The sequence below is a fragment of the Puntigrus tetrazona genome, chromosome 8 (assembly GCF_018831695.1).
Source record: "Puntigrus tetrazona isolate hp1 chromosome 8, ASM1883169v1, whole genome shotgun sequence".
Classification (NCBI taxonomy): domain Eukaryota; kingdom Metazoa; phylum Chordata; class Actinopteri; order Cypriniformes; family Cyprinidae; genus Puntigrus; species Puntigrus tetrazona.
This window is the reverse complement of record NC_056706.1, coordinates 710001-732372: the sequence shown is the minus strand read 5'-3', so window position 1 is coordinate 732372 and position 22372 is coordinate 710001. Positions and strand designations below refer to the sequence as shown.

At 39.8% G+C, this 22372-nt stretch overlaps 3 protein-coding genes across 4 annotated transcripts in view; 2 read left to right on the top strand and 1 right to left on the bottom strand.

Moving 5' to 3' along the window:
* The first annotated feature begins 528 nt into the window (after nt 1-528).
* On the top strand, nt 529-9228 carry LOC122349987 (phospholipid phosphatase 1). The gene is given in 7 exon segments (XM_043246159.1): nt 529-1036; nt 2444-2595; nt 3098-3369; nt 3458-3515; nt 5154-5411; nt 5483-7540; nt 8303-9228. Coding segments are annotated over 6 exon segments (972 nt in total). The 5' UTR covers nt 529-924; the 3' UTR covers nt 5603-7540; nt 8303-9228.
* Nucleotides 7403-19007, top strand: rnf165b (ring finger protein 165b). 2 transcript variants are annotated; one of them, XM_043246157.1, is made up of 8 exons: nt 7403-7540; nt 11995-12304; nt 13413-13544; nt 13621-13744; nt 14503-14607; nt 14701-14796; nt 15443-15546; nt 15636-19007. In XM_043246157.1, the coding sequence occupies exons 1-8, from the start codon at nt 7480-7482 to the stop codon at nt 15751-15753; spliced, it is 1050 nt and encodes a 349-aa protein (XP_043102092.1). In that variant the 5' UTR covers nt 7403-7479; the 3' UTR covers nt 15754-19007. The 2 variants fall into 2 exon arrangements, with proteins under 2 accessions (XP_043102092.1, XP_043102091.1); XM_043246156.1 differs by having other exon boundaries at nt 13410-13544.
* Nucleotides 19008-21034: 2027 nt separating this feature from the next.
* The window catches only part of loxhd1b (lipoxygenase homology PLAT domains 1b), a 38469-nt gene continuing 37131 nt past the window's right edge, over nt 21035-22372 (bottom strand). Inside the window, 2 exon segments of the mRNA XM_043246209.1 lie at nt 21035-21595; nt 22356-22372. The exon segment at nt 22356-22372 is cut by the window's right edge and continues 136 nt beyond it. Of these exon segments, the coding sequence (XP_043102144.1) occupies nt 21115-21595; nt 22356-22372 (498 nt within the window). The 3' untranslated portion in view covers nt 21035-21114.

Here is a 22372-nt window from a genome sequence, read left to right as displayed (position 1 = left end):
ATCGAACAAAATCAGCTGATATTTAAATCTGATAATCGAACAAAATCAACTGATATTTAAATCTGATAATCGAACAAAATCAGCTGATATTTAAATCTGATAATCGAACAAAATCAGCTGATATTTAAATCTGATAATCGAACAAAATCAACTGATATTTAAATCTGATAATCGAACAAAATCAGCTGATATTTAAATCTGATAATCGAACAAAATCAACTGATATTTAAATCTGATAATCAAACAAAATCAACTGATATTTAAATCCAACAAAATCGCCAGATATTTAAATCTGATAATCGAACAAAATCAACCAAGATTTAAATCTGATAATCAAACAAACTCAACTGACATTTGAATCTGATAATTCAACAAAATCGTCCGACTTTTAAAAATCTGATCATTTAGCAAAATCAACCGACATTTAAATCTGATCATCAAACAAAATCACCTTAGGTCTAAATCTGATAATGGAACAAAATGGACCAACATTTAAATCTGATAATAATAAACATACTGACCCAGAATATCCTGTAATGTGAAGCTGCTTTGAAACATCTGTATTCTATGAACGGTTTTATAAATAAATGACTTGACTTCAGTGTGGCCTGTTTTTACCAGTGTTTCTGGATTGTTGAACGAGAACGCAGAAGCCCTGCTCTGTTTCAGGCATCAGTGACCGTGCAGAGGAAGAGGAAGCGGTGGGCGGGGCTTGCGTAGATGATTGACAGGCGGAGGGATTGACCTCACCATCGTGCGATATGAAGTAACCGGAGATAAAACGGAGACGCACGTCGGACCATCGCCTTTAAACGCTCACGATTCACTCCCGTTCACAAAGAAAGACACGGAGCTCGACGAACAGATTATCTCCAGCTTAACTAGTGCGTTCGTGTTAACAAGTCCAAGAGCCGATGTAAATAAATGCTCAGCTATAAGTTCTCCAAAGGCTCCAGAAGTGTGTTGGCGGACCTGAGAATGTTCGAGACTAAAGGGATCTTCAGTGTCTGCGTGGACCTGAGCTGTGTGCTGCTCGGTAAGGGTTCTCGTTCTCGTTCTCGGTCCTGAAGGTGATGATGGGAACTCTCACAGATGTCCGGCCTGTTGAGGTCCTCCGTGTTCTCGTCGGTGTTCTCGTGGCGCTCGAGATCGGGTGTAAATGTATCGCTCGCGCGCGAGAGAGAGTTACTTCGGTTCCGCTTTTTGACGAAGCGTTCATATTGATTCCGGAGCCACATCCACCACAAACTCATTAGAGGTCGTCCACGGGTTTATATCGCGCGTTGACCGCAGTGCTCGCTTGTATTGTGTCGAGATACGGTTGTCTCGCTCCTTTCATGAGGTCAGATAAAAGTTACAGCCCTGAGTGTTCATAGATAAGTCGTGTTTGCATTATATTCATACTGTAGACATTCTGTACTGTACTATGTTTTATCAGTGATATTTTTAAATGTTCTTTGAAAGTGTGTGATTGATACACACACACACACACACACACATATATATATATATATATATATATATATATATATATATATATATATATATATATATATATATATATATATATATATATATATATATATATATATATATATATATATATATATATATATATATGTGTGTATATATATATATATATATATATATATATATATATATATGTATATATATATATGTGTGTATATATATATATATATATATATATATATATATTTTTTTTTTTTTTTTTTTTTTTTTTTACACATAATGTATATATTTTTTTGCATTTACTTTAAAATTAACATTTCAACATAAAAAAGAAGTTAACAAAAAAAAAACATTTTCTGCATGCATTAAAAAGATCTTAAAACCAGTCCTGAATTCAGAAAGTCATGTAGGTGGATTTGTTCCCCTTTTAAACAGTTTTTCAGGAAACGAGACGTCTCGTCTCGTCTTGTCGTGTGTGTATCTTGATTTAAGCGTCTGCGCTCGAAAATGACAAAAATGGAGTACGGTGTCTCCTTCGATTTTCATTTCTTGGTCTTACATTCGCTTTCATAGACCCCGGTTATTAAAAAAATACATTGAATGAACTTTTTGTAAATGTTACTCGACGTACATTTCTTAATAATGTTTAAAGCACTTATATGCAACATGTTCCAGACGCTCAAGACACCATTAGCTCTTTATTACGTGTGTTATTAGATCATGCACAGAATGTCTGAAGCGTTCGCTGGACAGACTACGGCGGTCAGGTGACACGGAGCACGGCTATCGTTGAATAACTAAATGAAGTAGTGTGCAGTGATTTGATTGTTTGGCGTTATGGCGTCTCTCCATCAGAACTGAAGCACGCTTCTTCTCCTACATACGACTAACAAAACCTACAAGCGTTCACCAGCCGTATTCAGTAATATAATAGTATTAAGACCTTCATTCGTTCTTTCTGTCTCCGTTGCAGCTGGGCTTCCGTTCGCGATATTGAACATTCAGCACACGCCGTTCAAAAGAGGCTTTTTTTGCAGCGACGACTCCATCAGGTACCCCTTTAAAGAAGACACCATCTCCTACCAGTTACTGATGGGAATCATGATTCCTTTCGCGCTGCTGTTGGTAAGTGATCGGTTTTAAACTCTAACCAAAGAGCGTTTGGCAAAAACTAGCTCCTGAATCTGCAAGGATTCGTTAAAGTCTTAAAGTAGCTGACGATGGGCCTCGGAAACGTAATCATTTCAGAACCGTTTGATGCTAAAGAGCTGTCCCCTCTGGTTTAAGCAGCTGGGCCCAATCCAGTCCGGTTTGGTTTTCTTTGTTAATTAGAAGGCTGACAATTAGTTGAACGTGCACTTTTATTAACTAGTCCTGCATCATCCGGCAACTGCCATTTAAACCTTTATTGAAACATGGCGACGTAACATCACGCTTTTCACACTATCAGCCAATCACTGTGTGCATATTTAATAAGCATGCTGACATCATCCATATCAAAGAGATTAGCCCCGCCCCTTCACTCTGAGTTGAAGACGTCTCTACAAGTTCATCTCGGCTGTTTAGGAGTTGCTTCGAAATGCTTCGTTTGCCTCTAGTTGATCAAAACGTTTTCTCTTCACCACAGATAGTCTCCGGCGAGTGTTTGACCTTGTATCTGCGCTCCAGAGCTTCTTTCGGCTACGAGTACGTAGCGTGCGTGTATAAGGCCGTGGGGTCTTTCGTGTTCGGAGCGGCGCTGAGCCAGTCCCTGACGGACATCGCCAAGTACACCATCGGCCGGCTGCGACCGCACTTCCTGACCGTGTGCAAGCCGCACTGGAGCCTCATCGACTGTAAATCGGGTTACATCGAGAACTTCACGTGCACTGGAGACGCAGCCGCCGCCAACGAAGGCCGGTGAGTGCGTCGCTTGGTTTAGAGGAGATGGCATTGTTCTGTTCGCTGGCGGTTTGGCTTATAATGACGTGCGATCTTCTTCCGACAGGCTTTCGTTTTATTCTGGCCACTCGTCGTTCTCCATGTACTGTATGCTGTTCCTCGCTGTAAGTGTGCTCTTTTTCAGCTAATTTAAAGCCAGATCATCCAAAACACTTCATTTAAATTCCAATCCATATCTTTAAAGGGTTAGGTCGCTTAACCCACATGATTAAACACTATAGTGTTTTTTCAGTACTTGCTTGAGTAATATAAACAAACTGCTTTAATAAATTGTGCAACTATAGGGTATATTATACCACAGTGTACTACTTTATTGTATAAAACAGTTATGTTTTATTTCAATAGTCCATTCTATTAACCATAAGTAACTTTGTAACTACATGTCTACTAACTCTAGGTTTAGGGTTAGTGGAGTAAGCTGATATATACTTCAGTATGTAGTATGTTGTGGAGTTAGAAGATATTAAGCAGACAGGCTACTAATACTCTAATGACTGCTAGTTGACATGTAGTTACAGAGTTACTTAGTAGAGTGTTTAAAGAGTCTGAAGTGTATTGCTATATTTATTAGTTTATTAGTTCACTACAGTTAATATCATTTCAATCAATCATTTTTATTTATATAGCGCTTTTAACAACACAGGTTGTATCAAAGCACTGTACAGTATAAAGTAGAAGAGTATAATGACAGGGATGTATGATGAAGAGAGAGAAATAATTAATGTTATTTAAACGTCCTCAACAAAGAGACAGAGGAACCAGAACCCCATCCATCTGAGACAAAAAAACTTTGGGAGAAACCAGACTCAATTCTCCTCTGAATGGACTTCCTGTTAAATCACTAGAAGTTTAATTCATTAAAGTTGTCCTCAACAATAGAAGACAGAGGAACATCAGAACCCAAAAAACATCCATACAGAATGAAGAATTTTTTGAAAAAATCCCTCTGGGGAGAAACATGTAGACTCAGTTATGAGATGTTTATATTTTAGTTTTCCTCTGATATTCCGGACTTCCTTGTAATCAATTTTGAAACTAATACTCAATTTAATATTAGTTTAGTTTATGCAGTGCTTGTGAGCTTTCATGGTGGAAATACGTCTGCATTTTGGTCTTTGATGATTTCTTTCGCTCAGAGCCGTGTCACACACTGCAGGAAAGACATGCTGTAAAAATATATAAAGTGTCATACATACACTACTTATTACAGGATTTGGCATCAGTTATAAATATAGTATACACACAAACAGATGAATGTTTATATAAATTAGCATATATAAATATTTAATATATAAACCTAACATTTTTTTGAAAGGTTTGTTCTATCTATCTTTCATTCTATATACCATACATACATCCTAAACATGGTGAAAATGTGTTTGATTTCTCTCTATATACGGCATTTTTGTATTCATATAGAACATCGAAAATCCACTTGGAAATAATATATTATATACACACACAAGTGCCCGTATTATAGGTTATGAGATGTTTATATTTTAGTATTTGAGTCCCAGACAGGTTGATATTCACACACACATCAAATATATATATATATATATATATATATACACACACACACATACATATATATATATATATATACACACACACACATATATATATATATATACACACATGCATACACACACACACACACACACACACATATATATATATATATATACAAACATATATATTATTTATACATGTGATTAATATGTGTGTTTATATATATACAGCTCTATCTCCAGTCTAGACTGAGAGCAGGTTATATATATATATATATACTCACACACTGGTCCGGCCGACTCTGCAGTTCTCTTCATCACAGTACGCACAACAAAGTGTTATTTAACATGTGATTAATTGTGTGTTTCCAGCTCTATCTCCAGTTAGGTTGGGTGGGTCTGTCGCGCTATCTGATTATAAATTATAAACACCACTGGAGCGACGTTCTCACCGGACTCTTGCAGGGAGCCGCCGTGGCACTGTTTACTGTAAGCGAGACCGTACGCTCGTTACTAAATACACGACGCGCCGTCATCAACACACTTCTCTCTTAACGCAGGTGTACTTCGTATCGGACCTGTTCAGCCCCAGACGCACCTCCGATAAAGACGAGGAGATCTCGCACACCAGTCTTCAGGAGACGTCAGATCCTCCCAACCACTACGGCAGCACGGAGTGAGACCAAGCGCACTGGACACGGAAGGAGATGAAACACGGAACATCCTTACAGTAACACGCAGTCCTTTCCACAACAGAGTCACTGTTTTGTTACCGGCGAGGAAAAAAAGTTTCATTTTCCTAATGCACGGCGGTAGAGAAAACTCAATGTCATTGTGATAAATACAGCGGCGGTAAAACATTATTTGCTTTGCAGCGGCTGAATGTGTGTCTCTGGAGCACGGACGCAGTCCTGAGAGAGACGCTGTTTTTGTAGAAATAGACAGCAATACATTTTATGGGTCACAGTTATACATTTTTCTTTTATGCCAAATAATAGGATATTATGTAAAAATCGTCTTCCATAGAGATAGTTTAAGTAATATGCATTGCTAAGGACTTCATTTAGACAACTTTGATGGTGATTTTTTTTTTGCACCCTCAGATTCCAGATATAACAAACCATGCATCAACAGAAAGCTTCCCTATTCGGCTTTAAAATGTGAGATTTCAAGAAATTGACCATTACGGCTGGTTTTGTGCTCCAGGGTCACATATACACACACTCCCAGTTATTGCACTGAACGTGGCAGTGTAAAAATAGAGACCTCATAGGGTTATTTATTCCCCTCAAGGTCCCTGCTCAGAGTTTATGCAGAGGCAGTGAATCATGAACATCATTGGGAATGGTGCAGTACAAGAACACGGAAGAAAGAAAAACATTCCCATCATGCCACTAAACTTGAACTTTTGCTGCGGTGCACTCCGAGCAGCGAGCGCTTTAGATCCTACTGGGCTTTCAGGAATCCAGACTGCTGTTTTTCCCAAATCAGATCAAACGATGAAGAACCTTTTACGTGCATGGGACCTGTTCCATTGCATTAAGGTTTTTTAGACTATTAATGTTCTTCAGGTTAAGAAAAGATGGTTTAGTGAATGGTTCGGGTTTTTTTTTTTTATGCATCCATATCTATCGAACAATTCAACATTTCTGTCTTATAATATTAATAACCAACACGAGTGTAAATGTCTTATTTCAGCAAGGATGTTTTTAAATGTGAAATGAAGACGGTTGCAACCAACGGACTGTACACTTGACTCTAAGACACTTTATTTTATGATTTACAGTTGTTTTAAAGGTAATGTTTTTGCATCAAATTGTCATGAGAAAAAGGAAAGTATGTAAGGGCCAAAAACGAACAACCAAAGTGTCTCATAGCATTGAATGAAACAATTTTTTATGTATTGTTATTGTTTTTTGTATGCAAAGGGTTGTTTAATTATGATGTTTAATGCAAACGTTGTTATCGTTTTATTTAATGCAAATGGTAAGACCACAAGCTGTAAATATCCAAGCACTTGAATAACAATTTCTGCCTTTAATAGCTTAACGTGTAGCTTTGTATGCATCACGCACAAAGACGTTTTCTTTAGCTGCTTTACTTTTAATTCATTGGCAGCTGTGCTCGTGTCAACCAATGAAATATGGTACTGTAAACGATTCCTTCGCAATTAAAGCTCCGCCGGACCAACTGTGGTGTAGTTATTGATAATCAACTAATCATCATCATAATTTTGTCCTCGGTGGCGCCTCTAGCGGACAGATTAATCTTCTGTTTTCAAGCTTTGCTCAGTTTGATTCGCTCGGTTCGCTCGGATCGAACCTGTTCAAAACGCGACTCGCGGATCCTGAGCCGAAGCCTTCCCTAGGTACACGCTCCGCGATTCGGTTCCTTTGAATCGCTAAGAAGAACCGAGTCAGCATAGCGAGTTGTTGGCGAATCGAACGCCGCCGCTGTTCTTTGTCCTCGCGGTGACTGACTGCATATGATCCCGCTGAATGTACATTATTTATTCATCCGTTTACAGTCTGTGTTCATCAAAGAGAAGATCTGAAGGATGGTGTTAGTTCATGTCGGATATTTGGTTCTTCCTGTCTTTGGCTCAGTGAGAAATAGAGGTATTTATAACGCATTATTTCACGATCAGATCACATCTGAGGGCCTTTGCTTGTTTAACGCATGGTTATTAAACCCCACGACTGATCTATATGTTGCTGTAGGTCCTTACTGCGGAGATATGCAATTAAAAAAAAACCCAGGTGATTTGTTTTTTTGTTTTGTTTTTGTTTTTAGCGAATCGGAGGTTTGAGTCGGATCTGAGGTAAATCTGTTAACGTTAGCTAGCCGAGCGAAGGACGCTCTCCGCGTCAGATTTCACTTTAAAAATGCACTTAAAACCCATCAATTGGCTTAAACGAAGGATATTCGGTTCATCTGACAGGTCGTCGATTTCGTTTTATCGTGTATTTGAGCGCTGTATGCATTTGCCGAGGTTTGTTCGTAAGGTCCGGGTTTTACCTCAGAAAGCTAAAGATGCTAATTCAGGCCCGAGCTTAACGGACAACAAATAAAACATCGATACATCACTTCAGTTATTAACCAGGGTCTTGCGATGCCCGCTTGTATTAAATCTATGTATAAAATAAGCGTTTTGGCTAGGTTTGTGTCATCCCCAGAATGGAAGTATCTGCGGTTCGTCGAACAAAAGCTGATGATTATTTTTGAGCAGTCTTAAAAACACGAAACTAGCGTTAAGCCGAGCTGCTAACTTTTACCTCCATCACTGATTTCATGAAGCTTTTTTGATTTCTGTTTCTGATCTTCTGTCTCATAGTTTGATTTCATGTGCTTTATTTCTGTTCTTATCTCCTGTCTCATAGTCTATGGAGGCTGAATCTACATTCTGCATTATCAGATCATTGTGTTTTAATGATCATCTGTGTTCTGATCCCTCCTCATTTCCTATTTCCATCAGAAGACGACAAACATCTCAGATCTGCTCCCTTCCTGAGAACAAAACACACTAAAACCAGAGCTAACACATTTAGAGCATAAACTACTGTCTGTATGTCAAGTGCTGTAGTTTAACCCACATCAGTAGCTCTAGAAGAGTGACTCATGTATGTCCCATCCAGCTTTGGTAGTCAACATGTATGTAAATTCCTGTAAAATGGATGCATTTTGTGCTTGGATGATCCCACGCACCTTTAGCTGTCACCTGCATAACGTGTGCTTCATTCATCGCCCTTCTGATTTTACACGGTCATTCACAATCATGTTATGAGGAAAAGCAAAAAAACAACAGACAAAAAAAAAACGGCCAAAGTGGTAGCCTAACACGCAGACGATTGGCTCCAATTGCATCGAATGCGATGTCCAAATTGTGTCCAAAATGTCATCCATTTGGCAGGGATGTTGATTTCCTGCACTGCTACTGAGATCCTCTATTAGAGCAATGCAAATGTCTATTGTTTGGTTGTGGTTTCTCTACCTTTTGTTCTGGTAATAGACTTCAGTGCATGAATCACGTTATTATTATTATTATTATTCATATTATTTTGATTCTACATTGAATAGACTCCAATGTAATCTTTCTGTAGTCAAGATGTACCCTGCTGTACTGTAACGTGCTGTAGCCGATGCATCTGCTCATTGGATGTTGCTTTTGTTCTGTTAACCCTGTACTGAGCATGGTGGGCCTTGCTATTGGTCAATGTTGTTTTATTTGTTGCATGGACTTATTATTATGACACAAATCCACATATATACTAATATTTTTCAATAAAGAATATAGTATTTTTCCTAACCTCCAGTGTGCTTCTTGCTGATTTCCATTTATTGTCTCCCCCCCACCTCCTCCCTCTGCTGTGACCGATAGACTGATTTCCTGGCTTTTTTCATCATGAGACCTCAATGAGTCGATCCGTGGTCATTTACGCTCATCACTGAGGCACTTGAAGGTGCAGCGTGCGCTCATGATAAGTCGAATGAGATCCTGCTAGATCCATTTCCAATTACAGTCTTAGCGCTGCGCCTTTAAGTCTCCTCACGGTAAATGATCCGGACGCAGTGTAAACGTGGCCTTTCTCTGTGGTGTGTCCAGGTATCCACACATTTCATCTCTGTGATTGAGTCTTTTCTCACTAACGCACAACGAGCGATGGGCACGTCCCATTCCTCTGTGTGACAATGACGCATTACACATGATTTCGTCTGCTGATTTAGTCTTATGTGTTTTCGATTCCTTCATTCTGAAGTCGGTGTGCATCTTCCAACAGAGAGTAGAGTGCAGCGATGGGCAATTCTGCTTTTCTGTGTCTCCTTTTAGCGCATTTTTACAGTGGTGTAGATTGCTTAATGAATACCGAAGTGTTCTCGAAACCATAAAGTGGTGCATTGATTCATTTCCTCATTCATTTGTTGTCTTGTAAGTAGCCAGCAGATAACCACATCACAACACCGCAAACCCAGTTTCAATCCATGTTTCAAGCATTCACTTGTCTTTCATTATTAGTACAATCAAATAACAGTAGTACTTCTGAATGAAGGACATTTAACGTCTGTGCAGCTTATTTCATGTCAAGTTAGTCTTTTGTAACAGGAGTTAGTCATGGCAAAATTTTATTGAATGCAGTTGTTGCCCTATAAATGAAATAATAAAGCATGCTAACTGCACGTCTTGCCCCTGCACCAGCAAACGCCTTGGGTTCCTGCGATTTCTGCTGCTTCTGGTCTTATTTTGCCTCTACGGACCAAATCGAATGTTTAGAAGAGTTGACGGGTTAATCACTTTGAGAAATCATCATAAAGAGTCAGTCCTAGAAAAACATTCCTACCATCCAAACGGATTTGTTACTCTTGTTACTTCAGGAGGACCGTGATTGTTGTTCCAGAACCAACAGAGGATGTTGATTCAGGAAGATGTCCTGCTTCGTGTCCATCGAGATGCCGTTAACTTAAATTGGATGTGGCTTCGGAAAATAGTTCCCACACACGTATCCAAAGTTCTGTCGTTGAAAAAACGCAAATCCCTTCATTGATAATGCGTGACAGGTTGACGGCTCTCATAGAAGCACAGCAGCTTCGGTCTAAATCCAGAGCGATGCGAGACGTTTAACTGCTCGCTCAGACATTAGTCTGAGAACCTGAAGCAGCTGTGGATTCCTTCAGCTGATCTCCATCTCGCAGTCTGCTTGTGGTAGTCACTAAATAACTAGACCGTTCACATCTGGTGGGCAGAGCATATCTGTTCATACAGTTGATATATACATGATTATCTCCCCACAAAAAAGTTAAACTCAGCCAATTTCCCAGGACAACTCAATCCCAAATCAGTCAAGGGGTCACTGATAGATCTGATCAAGTTATCCATCAGGATCTTCTAACAATGCTAGGTCTAGGGTTAGTGGTCTGTTTGTTTTAATGCGTTGCAACAGGTACTTTATTGGTTTGGCAAACACAGTTTGGTTTCCATTAATTCTACAATCAAAGTGATACCTGGAAAGTACAGTGACCTGTCGCATAAACATTTTATAGACCAGTCATCAAATCGAGACTGCTTGCTAATTTTTACTTATCCCTGAATAAAGGACCCAAACATTAGGAATACATTCTCTTTAAAATACGTTGCTAGTAAGGATAGTGTTTGGGATTTATTCATATTTGCCTCGATCATTCATTTGAAAAAGGTAGAACAACTAACAGCTAGTTGGTAAAACTAGTTAAGACAGGCGTTTATGTAACTGGCCACATAACTCTTAACCAGTTGAGATGTCATGTGATGTAGACTATTAGAAATGTGGCTGTTTAAGATTAAGCAAATAGGTGTATTGTATTGTTGCGGAGTGGCAAAGGGTTTGGACAGAAGGAAAAACAAACTAAATTGGACAAGACTAAAGCACAGAATGTGAGTGGTTGAACTAGTTGCAGGTCTTGATATTTACAAGAATTGGTAAAGGGCATGGGTTTCGGTTACCTGTTCGTATCGTCTATCGTATGTGTGTCTCGAGCACAGAAGCAGTCTTCAGCAGCACAGCTATATTTGTAGGAATACATTGTATGGGTCAAAATTATACACTTTTTCCTCCAAAAATCATTAGGATACTGAGTAAGGATCATGTTTCATGAAGATATTTAGTAAATTTCCTACCGTAAAAATATTATCACTTAATTACTGATCAGTAATATGCATTGCTAAGAGCTTTATTTGGTCAACTTTAGAGGCCATTCTCTCTCTATTTTGCTCCAGATTTGACAATAGTTGCATCTGAGTCAAATACCGTCCTATCCTAACAAGCCAGACATCAATGGAAAGGTTATTTATTCAGATGACAAGAATGTGGTCCAGGCTCACATATCGATAGTAAATTTTATTCCCAACCCTAAACACTAACTGTGAATACTAGCATCCCAAACCAAACACACTGTTCAAACACACTTGGCTCACCTTCACTCTTCGTTTCCCATCACACCCCACTGCTGATGATTGATTTCTTCAGGAAAAGAGGAAGCCCAGCGCCCAGCAGCGGTTTAATCCCATTCATAATTCGCTCTGATGTCATTGTTGTTGCAGGATCTCATTTTAACAGGCATCAGCACAGTCATGCTACCTCTTGCCGGCATTTCCACGTAGGCCCCCAGGCCCAGATCCCTGTTGATTTCCCAATGCCCCATCCAGGACAATCTCAGACGGGAATGAGCCATCACCTCGGCCCTGCGCACCAGCCAGCCGCGGCGTTACATCCACCCCTCAACCACATACCAGCACCACCGTTCCAGGACATCCCGGCCCCGCCCTTCCTACCTCAGGCTTTACACCAGCAATACCTCATTCAGCAGCAGATCCTGGAGGCCCAGCACAGGAGGATACTTCCACAGCCCAGGTACAATGGTGTTTAACGTCTGCACATCTTAACGTCTTAATACAAAGGTTAATGATAAACAAGCTTGATGGAGGCTCGAACGGATGGCCACAGATCTGTAGAGTTTAGTTCAAATCTGCTTGGAAGCTTCTAGTGATCCTGAAGACCTTGATTATTTGGATCAGGTGTGTGTTTGATTAGGATTGGAAGTACATGCTGTGGCCTTCTAGGAATTGAGTTGAGTTTGAGATCAATGGCATAGAGGGATTCCAGAAGAATTGGGACTTATACACATGCATAACGAATTAACTTAATTCTTGAGCTTATATTTGGACCTATTTTGGATATATAGTATATTTTTCCATGCACAGGTTTTGAGAATTTGGATTATTTTGCTTTTCATAATGACTAGTACAATAAATGCATCCAAACTACATACCAATAGAATATACCAATTTTTGAAAAGTTGAATTCCTATCTACATTCCGAAGGGTTTTACAGAGGGGTTTGCTATTTATCATTCACCCTGTTATCTTTCAGTCCGAAAAACATTTGCGATGAATCCTGAGAACTCTCTTGATCCTCCATAGACAGCAAGGATCGAACACGATCAAGGCTCAGAAACATTGCAAGGACATTGTTGCACCGCCTACATAATTTACGCTTCAATCTGAATGCAAACAACGTGTCTGCGTACGTGCGTTGCATACATTGTTTACTTAAGTGATACTCTTCAAAATGGTGCTATAAGGTGATGTGGAGGAGACGAATTGTTGAATGAAGCCGTTATTTGTTTTTTTGCACACAAAGCATTCCCATAGCTTTGTAAAATTATGTTTGGACCACTGATTTCACATGGGTTATTTTAACAAACTTCACGAGTTAGGATCCTTGCTATCTATGAAAGGTCAAAGGTCTCGCAATTCATCAAAAATATTTGTGAATAAAGGTCGGGACCTTACAGATTTGGAACAACATGAGGGTCAGCAGTTAATAACAGAATTAAACTTTTTGGGTCAACTACCCCTTTAATCTTCCATATTTTACTGAGAAGAATTCATCCATGTTTATTTTTTTAAAAAAATACTCACTCTGTCTCTAATAGTTTGGTTGTTATTTTTCCCAGCAGACATGCTCCAGACCGAACCCTTCCCCACCCGCAGACGCTGCGGCCGCCATATGAATACCCAACATCCATTCACATTCCCGCACCTCCGCCGGTGCCGCAGCAGCCACGCTATCTCGCTGAAGGAACAGACTGGTACGTCTGTATTCAGTCACTTGATAAACTAGTACTCTGTTCATGCGAATGACGCGGTTCCTTTGCTTTTGTTCAGGGATCTGAGTGTGGATCCAGGCCTGCCGCAGTACCACGTCTCTCCCCTCACTCAACATTATCAGCATTACCTGACCTCTCCACGACTGCACCACTTCCCCAGGAACACCACCTCAGCACAAGTGGTCAGTCTGAGTCTTCTGTACCCACTGCTGCCCAGTGTTGGGGGTAATGCATTACAAGCCAGAAACTAGTAAAGTTACACGATTTTTTCCACATAAGTAACTCCCGTTACTTTGTTGCCCATGTCTTGACTGAAAGCTCAGGTGTTGCCAGATTGAGAGAAATCGTGGAGTGAAAAAAGCACAAAGCAGCAAAACAAGTTTTGCACAGCTAAAATTGCACAAAGCAGATGAGACTGTAAGCTAGACCCATTTAATTGACAGAATTTATACAGTATCACTTTCTTCAACCGTTAAGCATTTTTTTATTCTGTGAGAGGAATATACTTACAATGCATCTAATTCAGTCAATGACACAATGTTTGGTTAACATTTTTAGCTGCGCCATCTTCTGTATAAACGTGGATTTACATTTCACATCTGCACATTCATTGATTTCATTTCACTTTTGGTATGGCAGGGCTTTTACGCACGTAAAATAACTTTTTACATATTAACAAAGAAACTAGCCTTGCCCGGATTTGAAAAGTGAACTCAAAAGTAACGTAACACATTGCTTTCCATAAAAAGTAACTACCAAAACTATTTTTTTAAGGGGTAGCGGAATATTGTCATGCATTTCTTTTAAAAGTAACCTTCCCCAACACTGCTGCAATCATTCTTTATCTATAGTGACCTTGGTGTCGCCAGTCTCACCGTCTAAGCACTATATCTCTTTTGCTTCATTGATGTTCAATGTTGATTAACGCTGTCCTTCGCAGGTTGTCCATGAGATCAGAAACTATCCATATCCTCAGTTACATCTGCTGGCTCTCCAAAGCCTCAGTCCTTCTCGTCATGCGTCTGCCGTGCGGGAGAGTTACGAGGTACCGTCACACTTCTTTATTGCACATCTTCTGCTTCGCAGTTTATCCTGTCATCCTGTAATGTGTCGTATTTCTACGTGCCTTTTATTCCAGGAGCTCCTGCAGTTGGAGGACAGACTGGGAAATGTAAACAGAGGGGCTGTGCAGACCACCATCGAGAGGTTCACCTTTCCTCACAAGTATAAAAAGGTAGAGCCCCAGCTGTGCAACAGCTGTTAACGTCCACCAATGATTTTATTTACTGATCATGAATTTTCTCAATGGTCATGAATTTGCATGCAAAGACTTTTGGAAAGACTGTTCTGGTGTTAGGGTCAAACTGAGCCTCCGTGGGTTTCCATGCAATTCACCACCAACAAAACAAACTATTCGGTCAAACCTGCACCGTTTTAAAATGCAAACTGCTGGAGGATTACCAGACCTTTTATTCATTTTTAATATGTGATCCTGAAGCACCAAAGCAGTCCTAAGTAGCACAGGTATATTTGTAGCAATACAATCCATCAATACAATCTATCAATCAAAATGGCTTTTTTATCATTAGGATATTAAGTAAATATCATGCACAAAATCTACATGGAACATGTCCTGCCATAAATGATTAGTAATATGCATAGCTGAGAACTTGGCATTTGGACAACTTCAAAAGAGAGATTTTCTCGCTTTAAATTCATCGGCTTTCAGATGATGTATAAATCTCACTTGACCCTTACGACTAGTTTTGGGGATGTTTTCCCATTGACTCCTGGTTGAACCTGTAATTTAAGAAGCGCGTGTTTCTTCTGGATTAAAAAGCATGTGTTGAAAGACTAACAACTGATCGTGTGATTTGTAGAGAAGACCTCTAGAGCTGAAGATTGGCATGGATGAAGAGGAGCTCGACACGGATGAGAAATGCACAATATGCCTCTCGATGCTTGAAGACGGAGAGGACGTCAGGTAGTTGGACCTTGCTGTACTCGTAGCTCATGCAGTGACGTAAACGCTGTCGTTGTCTTTCAACAAATTCCTTGTCGTTCTTTCCGCAGGAGATTACCCTGCATGCACCTCTTCCATCAGGCTTGTGTTGACCAGTGGCTGGCAACCAATAAGAAGTGTCCCATCTGCAGGGTAGACATTGAGACGCAGTTGTCCCCCGATAGCTGATGTCTCGTGTAGCACTAGCTAGAAGTCCTATTGTCTCTCTTCGTCCCCTCGTGGGTACTTTGCCAAATGTGTGTCATCTCCATCACCTCTCACCTCTGACCTTTGCCTTCTGAGCCAACTGACGATGTAGAACAGGGAAGAAGATAAGCGCTGAAGTGGAACCTGGACCGCGTCGAGCACGTGGAGAAGAACGAGTCTGTCGATGAAGAGGGTTTCAGTCAAAGTGCTCTGTATGTGTGTGTGTTTAGGTCGGCGAATGCCGCTCTAAAGCGATCTCAAATGAAGACCAACCAAATGTTCTCAGTGTTCAGTAGGTCACGGATGAAGCATTACAGCATGAACACCACAAAGTCCGACACATTACGCGTGGTTGGTCATGAACTTAAACGTAGTTGAACGAATCATTTGTGAAACAAAAAACAAACAAAAACAAAAAAAACAAAACACAACGGGAATCAAAGTCATTAGCGAAAGAGAGAAGCGCGAGAGTAGAACAATGACCCTGTGTTTAAAAAAAGCTCTGTCGTCGTGTCTGTAATTATCGGAGGTGATGCTTGACGTCCGTATGTAACCGTAAGGCCAGGCTTGATATGAACCGTGACAGTCCGCATTATGTGCTCGTGATGCCTCCGAAACGTATCCACCAAATGCATGTTGAAGCGAGAGGCCGGGGTTCTTCTGACGAGAGGTCGATGTGCATGAGGACGTTTCCCGCGCGATATTCTACTAATCCTGAAGACACTGTGTTCTCGATGCGTCTCCGAAGTCACTACAAGTGAAATATGTACCTTAATGCCTGTAGCACAAGCACACGTTGAATAGTAACGGCATAACTCCGTGTTTCCATTCGCTCTGTGACTCGTGGTCTCGCTTGGTCGTAAAGCAGCATCTGTAGAGTCATAACGTGCATGAAACCTGTTTGCTGCCATTTCTAGAGGACATGACAAGGGAGTAAAGCCATTCGTTTTATAGAAACCAAACATAACTTTTCTAAGCTGTACTTCATGATCACTCTTCCTCGTTTGATTTCTTCTTTTTTCCTACTGTTGCCAGCCTGTGTGCGGGCCTGGCACAGCTTCTCGACATAAGTAGCTGCAATGCTGGAAAAAACAAACAAACAAGTTATTTATTGTCGTCTTAATGTAGTTAGTGGTTATTTTTGTAAATGCACTCACTTTCTGATGAGGTCGTGTGATTGTTTCTCTTTCCCTGCTTTTGCATTTGCACTCGAGTTTCCTTGCGTATCGTGCACTCCATCCAAAAAAAAAAATGAAAAAGAAAAAAGAGAGAAGAAACGTGAAAAAAACCAACAAGGGAACAGACTTTTTAACAGCACAGTTTCTTTGCGTAACGCTAGTCGTCGCCTCACTGACCACTTTAAATGTACGTGACTGTTTTTTCGTAGCATATCGGATGTCTTTGTAGTGCGTTCGGCGAATTAACGTTGCTTTCGAAACTTTTCCCGAATTCAAGCGTTCAGCTGCTTGGAGGCCAAGAAGTTGGAAGCGTCTTCACCGTTTTTTGTAGCGTGTCAGTGAGCGTCCGCCGCGTGACCTTTCCCTCTCATCGTCCGTCTGCGTTTTATAGTTTACACATGATATTGTGCGTCGAAATGCCTTAAGTATTTAACAATCATAATTTATGACTAACTTTACCTACTATGGGTGCGTATTTAAGTTCTGAACTAGTATCGCAATGTAATCGGTCGGTTTATTTATTTACGTCAGCATAACGTGTGTATAAATACCTCATTGTGCTATACTTTAATGGGAGTGCTTTGCATGCGGTTGTACTTTAAGGGGCGTAAGTGTCAAAACAAGCTAAACAACCCCCTCCCCAGACCCCGACCCCGACCCGGACCCCGACTGAGGGCGTGCTGAAATGTGCTAGTATGTGGTGCTGTAGTTTTTTTGGTTACATTCCATTAATGCAATTTCAGCTGTGAGCTCGTAGGCAAACTGTTCAATGGACTGGAATCGTTTTGCATGTCTCTCCTGTTTTTTGCACTCTCGGCTTTGCTGCCCTCTCACTGGCATCCTGCGAACGTCGCCCGCTCGTCTCGTCGCTCTGAACCGAGCCGGCGATTCCAGGCCGTGAATCTGTTTTCAGTGTTTTCAGTAGTGAGGAGTGAGTTCAGCGCTTACTGTGATTGATTATAGCTGCTTGTCTTGTGCCCAACTTTCGATTACAGCCGGCCATTGTGTGCTGTATTTTCAATCGGGATTTAAAGTGATGCTTATTTTTCCCCACGAGTAGCAGATTTCCTTTACTCTACGTATCGGTACTTCACAAGAGGGGCTTTAAATGTCTGAATGCAGGTCGTGTTTTGGTACATTCTAGCGTAGCTGCCGTACGTGTGTCATATTTTCGCGATTTTAGCGCGTCAGGTTATATAGCTTCGATCCCCCAAATATCAATCTGCCAATACGGTGTCGTGTTTTACACTAGCATCGGCCGATACGGCAGACGACTCTTATTTCCGCCGAAATAAGCGTTTTTGCTGCCATGCGGAACACCTGGAATACTCGTTATTTTCTACACACTTAGAAATTGTTGCGCCGATGTAGAAAAAAAAAAAAAAAAATGACAAAAAAAAGAACAATGGCTTTATATTTTATGATTTGTGTTTCTAGCCTGTGTAGCCTTAAAGTCTCTTGATTTGATCCATCTCTCCAGCAGATTTTGGACATAAGCAATAGTAGTATCATGTTTCGCTAACAGACTGAACCGTAGATCCTAAAGCACAAGCTCTGTAATGCATGTCTTTCTCAGGTTTTAATATGCGTATGAGAATGGATACATATGTTAAAATATTTTACCATAAATATTTCTGATGTTTTTCTGCTGCTGACATAAAAAGAAAAAAAAAACAAAAAAAAATAAATAAATAGTTGAATAACCTGCCAGTGAAAGGGAAGTGGCTCTTTGTATAAGACACTGCTGTGTGCTGTTACTGCGCAATGTTTTCTGACATGAATATTTTATAGCTCAAGTAGAAAAATATGTATTGACAATATTTAAGCAATAGCTTGGTGATTATAATGTATGATAACTAGATAAGTGTATATTGCGTTTAAAAAAAAAGAAAAAAAAAAGAAAATCTTAGATTCACTTTTGGTGGATTTTGTACTGTATTTATTACTAATGATGATGCAAAAAGTTGCATAGCTTAACCCAAATTTTCTTTCTTTTTTAATTTCTTGTCTTGTATATGACCCTTTTTGTATGTGTTTTTTCAAATAAAATGTCGAAAATGCCTCAAAAGTGTTTAGCGTTTCGTTAACGCCTCATCTGGCCGCATACAGGCGAGAGGTCAAAGGTGAGTGTCCTCAAGTGCGTCCTAGTTCAGTGCTTCTGAGGTTTGTAGCCTAGCGTCCTCCTCTGTATTTAGTCTCATTCTACAGTTTAATGAAAATAATATTAATACAATTAATTTCTGTTAATGCACCAATGAATTACAGCCATCTGCTGTCTCCCAGTGGCTTACATTATCAGCAGTTTAGTGCTGTGAATAATTTACCCCAAAACAAAACATAATATCTATGCGTTCATGTCCAAAAACATGACTTTTGCCTTACATTTTACATTGTGCGTGTGTAAAAGTTACTGTAGATATTACATATTACATAACATAATAATACTAAAAGACCTGATTAAAAAAAAAAAAAAATCTAATTAAACTTCATATTTTAAAATTTTAAAAGCTCTGTACAACAGAAATACTTGCATTTTTACAAAACTACAAGTGTATAAATGGGGTGTGGGGGACTTATAAATAAAATAATAATAATAATAATCTCGTGACATTCGAGTATGAAAGTCAAGTACGCCGTAACTTTTAGTTCAAACGACGAAATTTAATATAAATAAAAAATACTTTGCACAATTAGACACTACTGCCTGTCGTGTAATATCTCCGTCGCAAAAAGTTGTCGAATATTAATGTTTTGCTATACTTTACATTTCGCCTCACGCTCTTTCGCCGTTAAAAGCGCGCGAATTATTTGAACGGTAAACTCCGCCTACTTTGATTTGATTGGTCATCGATCGGCCATCATTTCGATGTTGATATTTCGAGGCGGAGGAATGTAAAATTAACTTTTAAACTTTACTTTTTCGCGAACAAACGGAGGAGAACGACTTCTTTATATCCTTGCACCTTCTTGTAATTGTTTGGCTTGTTAGTAGTTTGATGAGAGGGTGGGTGTTTAAAATAAGAGTTTTTTTTTAAGAAAAGCAGTTGATTAAAAATGAACACCAAAATAAAAGGAAAAAAAAAAAAAACAGAAAATGGTTTAAAATAAATGGTTTTCTCCAAAGCAAGGTGCTGTTAGAACACAAAACTCTGATCATCTTTTTTTCTGAGTGGAAAACAGAAAAATAAATAGATAAGGAGACGAGAAGATGCTAATCTTTTAGAAACAGCCAGTCACTGAAACCATTGGAGAACCTCACAGGAGCTTTAAAAGCTTATACACAGCTGATCACGATCATGTGATTAATCAATCAACCAATCAGAAAACTGTTTCAGACCGGCTTCCAAACGATCTGCTGATTGTAAAACATTAATACTAACCGCTAACTCGTTTCTCTGTAGAAATGGACTAATAAGGGCTTTATTTAGAAATAATTCATTTACGTCACCTGCTCCAACATGCAGGTTGAAGTATGATTGAATTAAATGCTTATGAAACGATAAAATATTTGTTTTTCTGACAATGAGTCAATATCAGAATATCTTGGGCGAGCAAACGTCTGGATCAGTTTTTGAAAATATATTATGTATAATATGACATCAATTTAAAACAAGCTGAAGGGTATTGGGTTTTACAGAACCGAGCACGTTTAATAGAAACAGAGTCACAAAATGAATGAAAAACTGCATATTTAAACAAATTAAGGCTTTGAGGTTTGATTTAAAAGCGATTAATTAGACCTAAATCACAAATATGTATAATGTAAACATCTACAATTTATTAAATCAAGATTAATTTATATTATGTCTTGTTTTCTGTAAAACAATATCTAACACTTTTGTTAGTTTTTCCTTAAAACAAGAAAAAACACCTGCCAATGGGGTAGAAAAATAATCTTATGTAGCCTTTCAGTTAAGATTATTCTCGCCCCATTAGCAGATATTTTTGAGATGTTTCTTGTTTATTAGAAAACGAGACTCAATCTCATTGAACGCGTGTCGATTTTTACACGTGAAAACAAGGCAATTTTAGTAGACGGTGTTCTCGGCTGCTTAAATAAAGTTAACGCAATGAATGATAACGACTGAGTACAAAGACCGTTTATTTGGATTTCTGTAAAAAAGTACAAACCGCTTTATCCCGAAGAGTGATTTCTACAACGCGTTTAATATTTTGGATACAGCACTCTGTAAGTTTGTCCATCCGCTCTATTTCTGTCCAGCCACTTTCCGCAGACGAAGATGGTGGTCACCCAGTTGGCGGTGTTGGTGACCTCCACACACTCCAGGTACCACCCGGACGAAGTGCCCTTGTCGTCGTGCTCCACTCGGATCCTCAAGAGTTCGCCCAGATCCAGCATCTCCAGCAGGAAGCGGTCCGTCCGTCCTCTCTCGAACAGGTTCCTGTACTTCCCCTTCAGCGCTCGCTTCCCGGAGTCTCCGTTGACGCCGTAGAGCGTGACGAAGACGTTGGCGTCGGTGGCGGCGTCCTTCACGTCTCCGGTGATGACGATGATCTCGTATTTGACGGGAACCAGACTGCGCACTTTGCTGGCGAAGCTCTCCACGGTTTTGCTGCACTCAAACGTCTGGAACACGTCTTTCTTGGCCGCCAGAGGAATCCGAGCGTCGCACGTGAAGTAGAATCTAAACGGGATTTCAGAAAGGGATACACCGTATTAGATTTCTGCCGATAATTTTGCTACGTAATCCGGCCGATAATCAACGTCCATACCGATTTCACCTCGCTCCTGTGCAGAGATTATGAACAAAGTATTTTTCGTCTTGGTTACAAAAACTAAACTCATTTGTTACACTGCAAAAAAACGAGTGTTAGTGTTTTTGTTTTCCACAAAGTAAAATGACTTTTTAGATATTATGTCTTGTTTTCCTTAAAACAAGCAAAAATATCTGCCGGTGGGGTAAAAAATAATCTTATTAGTTAAGACCTCATTGGCAGATATTTTAACCTTAATCTTAAACGATATTTTACTTAGATATTTCTACTAGAAAACAAGAAAACGTGTTTGCAGTGTTGCAATTAAGAGTAGTTCTTGGCTTCTGACCTTTAAATCCAAACATACTCATAATTGCTTGACATGAATATAGTTTCTGTTGTTTCAGAAGCAAGCATCTTCATGATATTGGTGTGTTTTACTGTCGCAGGCCGACAGCGCCCCCTAGTTCTCTACAGGTATTCTCAGATCAAACGCAACGATCCGAAACGATGAATGGAATCAGGGTTCAGGAGAAGTTTGCCTCAAGAATGACCAGACGTCTGATACGATCTCATCACTATCACGCGCCGTTTCAACCTTTATCGGCCGATAACCGATCGATACCGATACCGATACCGCTCCGGAACGATCTCGAATCTCTAGGTTGACGTGTCGGTGACGTAACTCACTTGTTTCTCAGCTCTTT

Coding starts and splice junctions, on each gene's coding strand:
- rnf165b (XM_043246156.1), top strand. CDS start 7,480: ATGGTGTTAGTTCATGTCGGATATTTGGTTCTTCCTGTCTTTGGCTCA. Junction 7,541..11,994: donor TGGCTCAGTGAGAAATAGAG/GTATTTATAACG, acceptor TTGTTGTTGCAG/GATCTCATTTTAACAGGCAT. Junction 15,547..15,635: donor GAAGACGGAGAGGACGTCAG/GTAGTTGGACCT, acceptor TTCTTTCCGCAG/GAGATTACCCTGCATGCACC.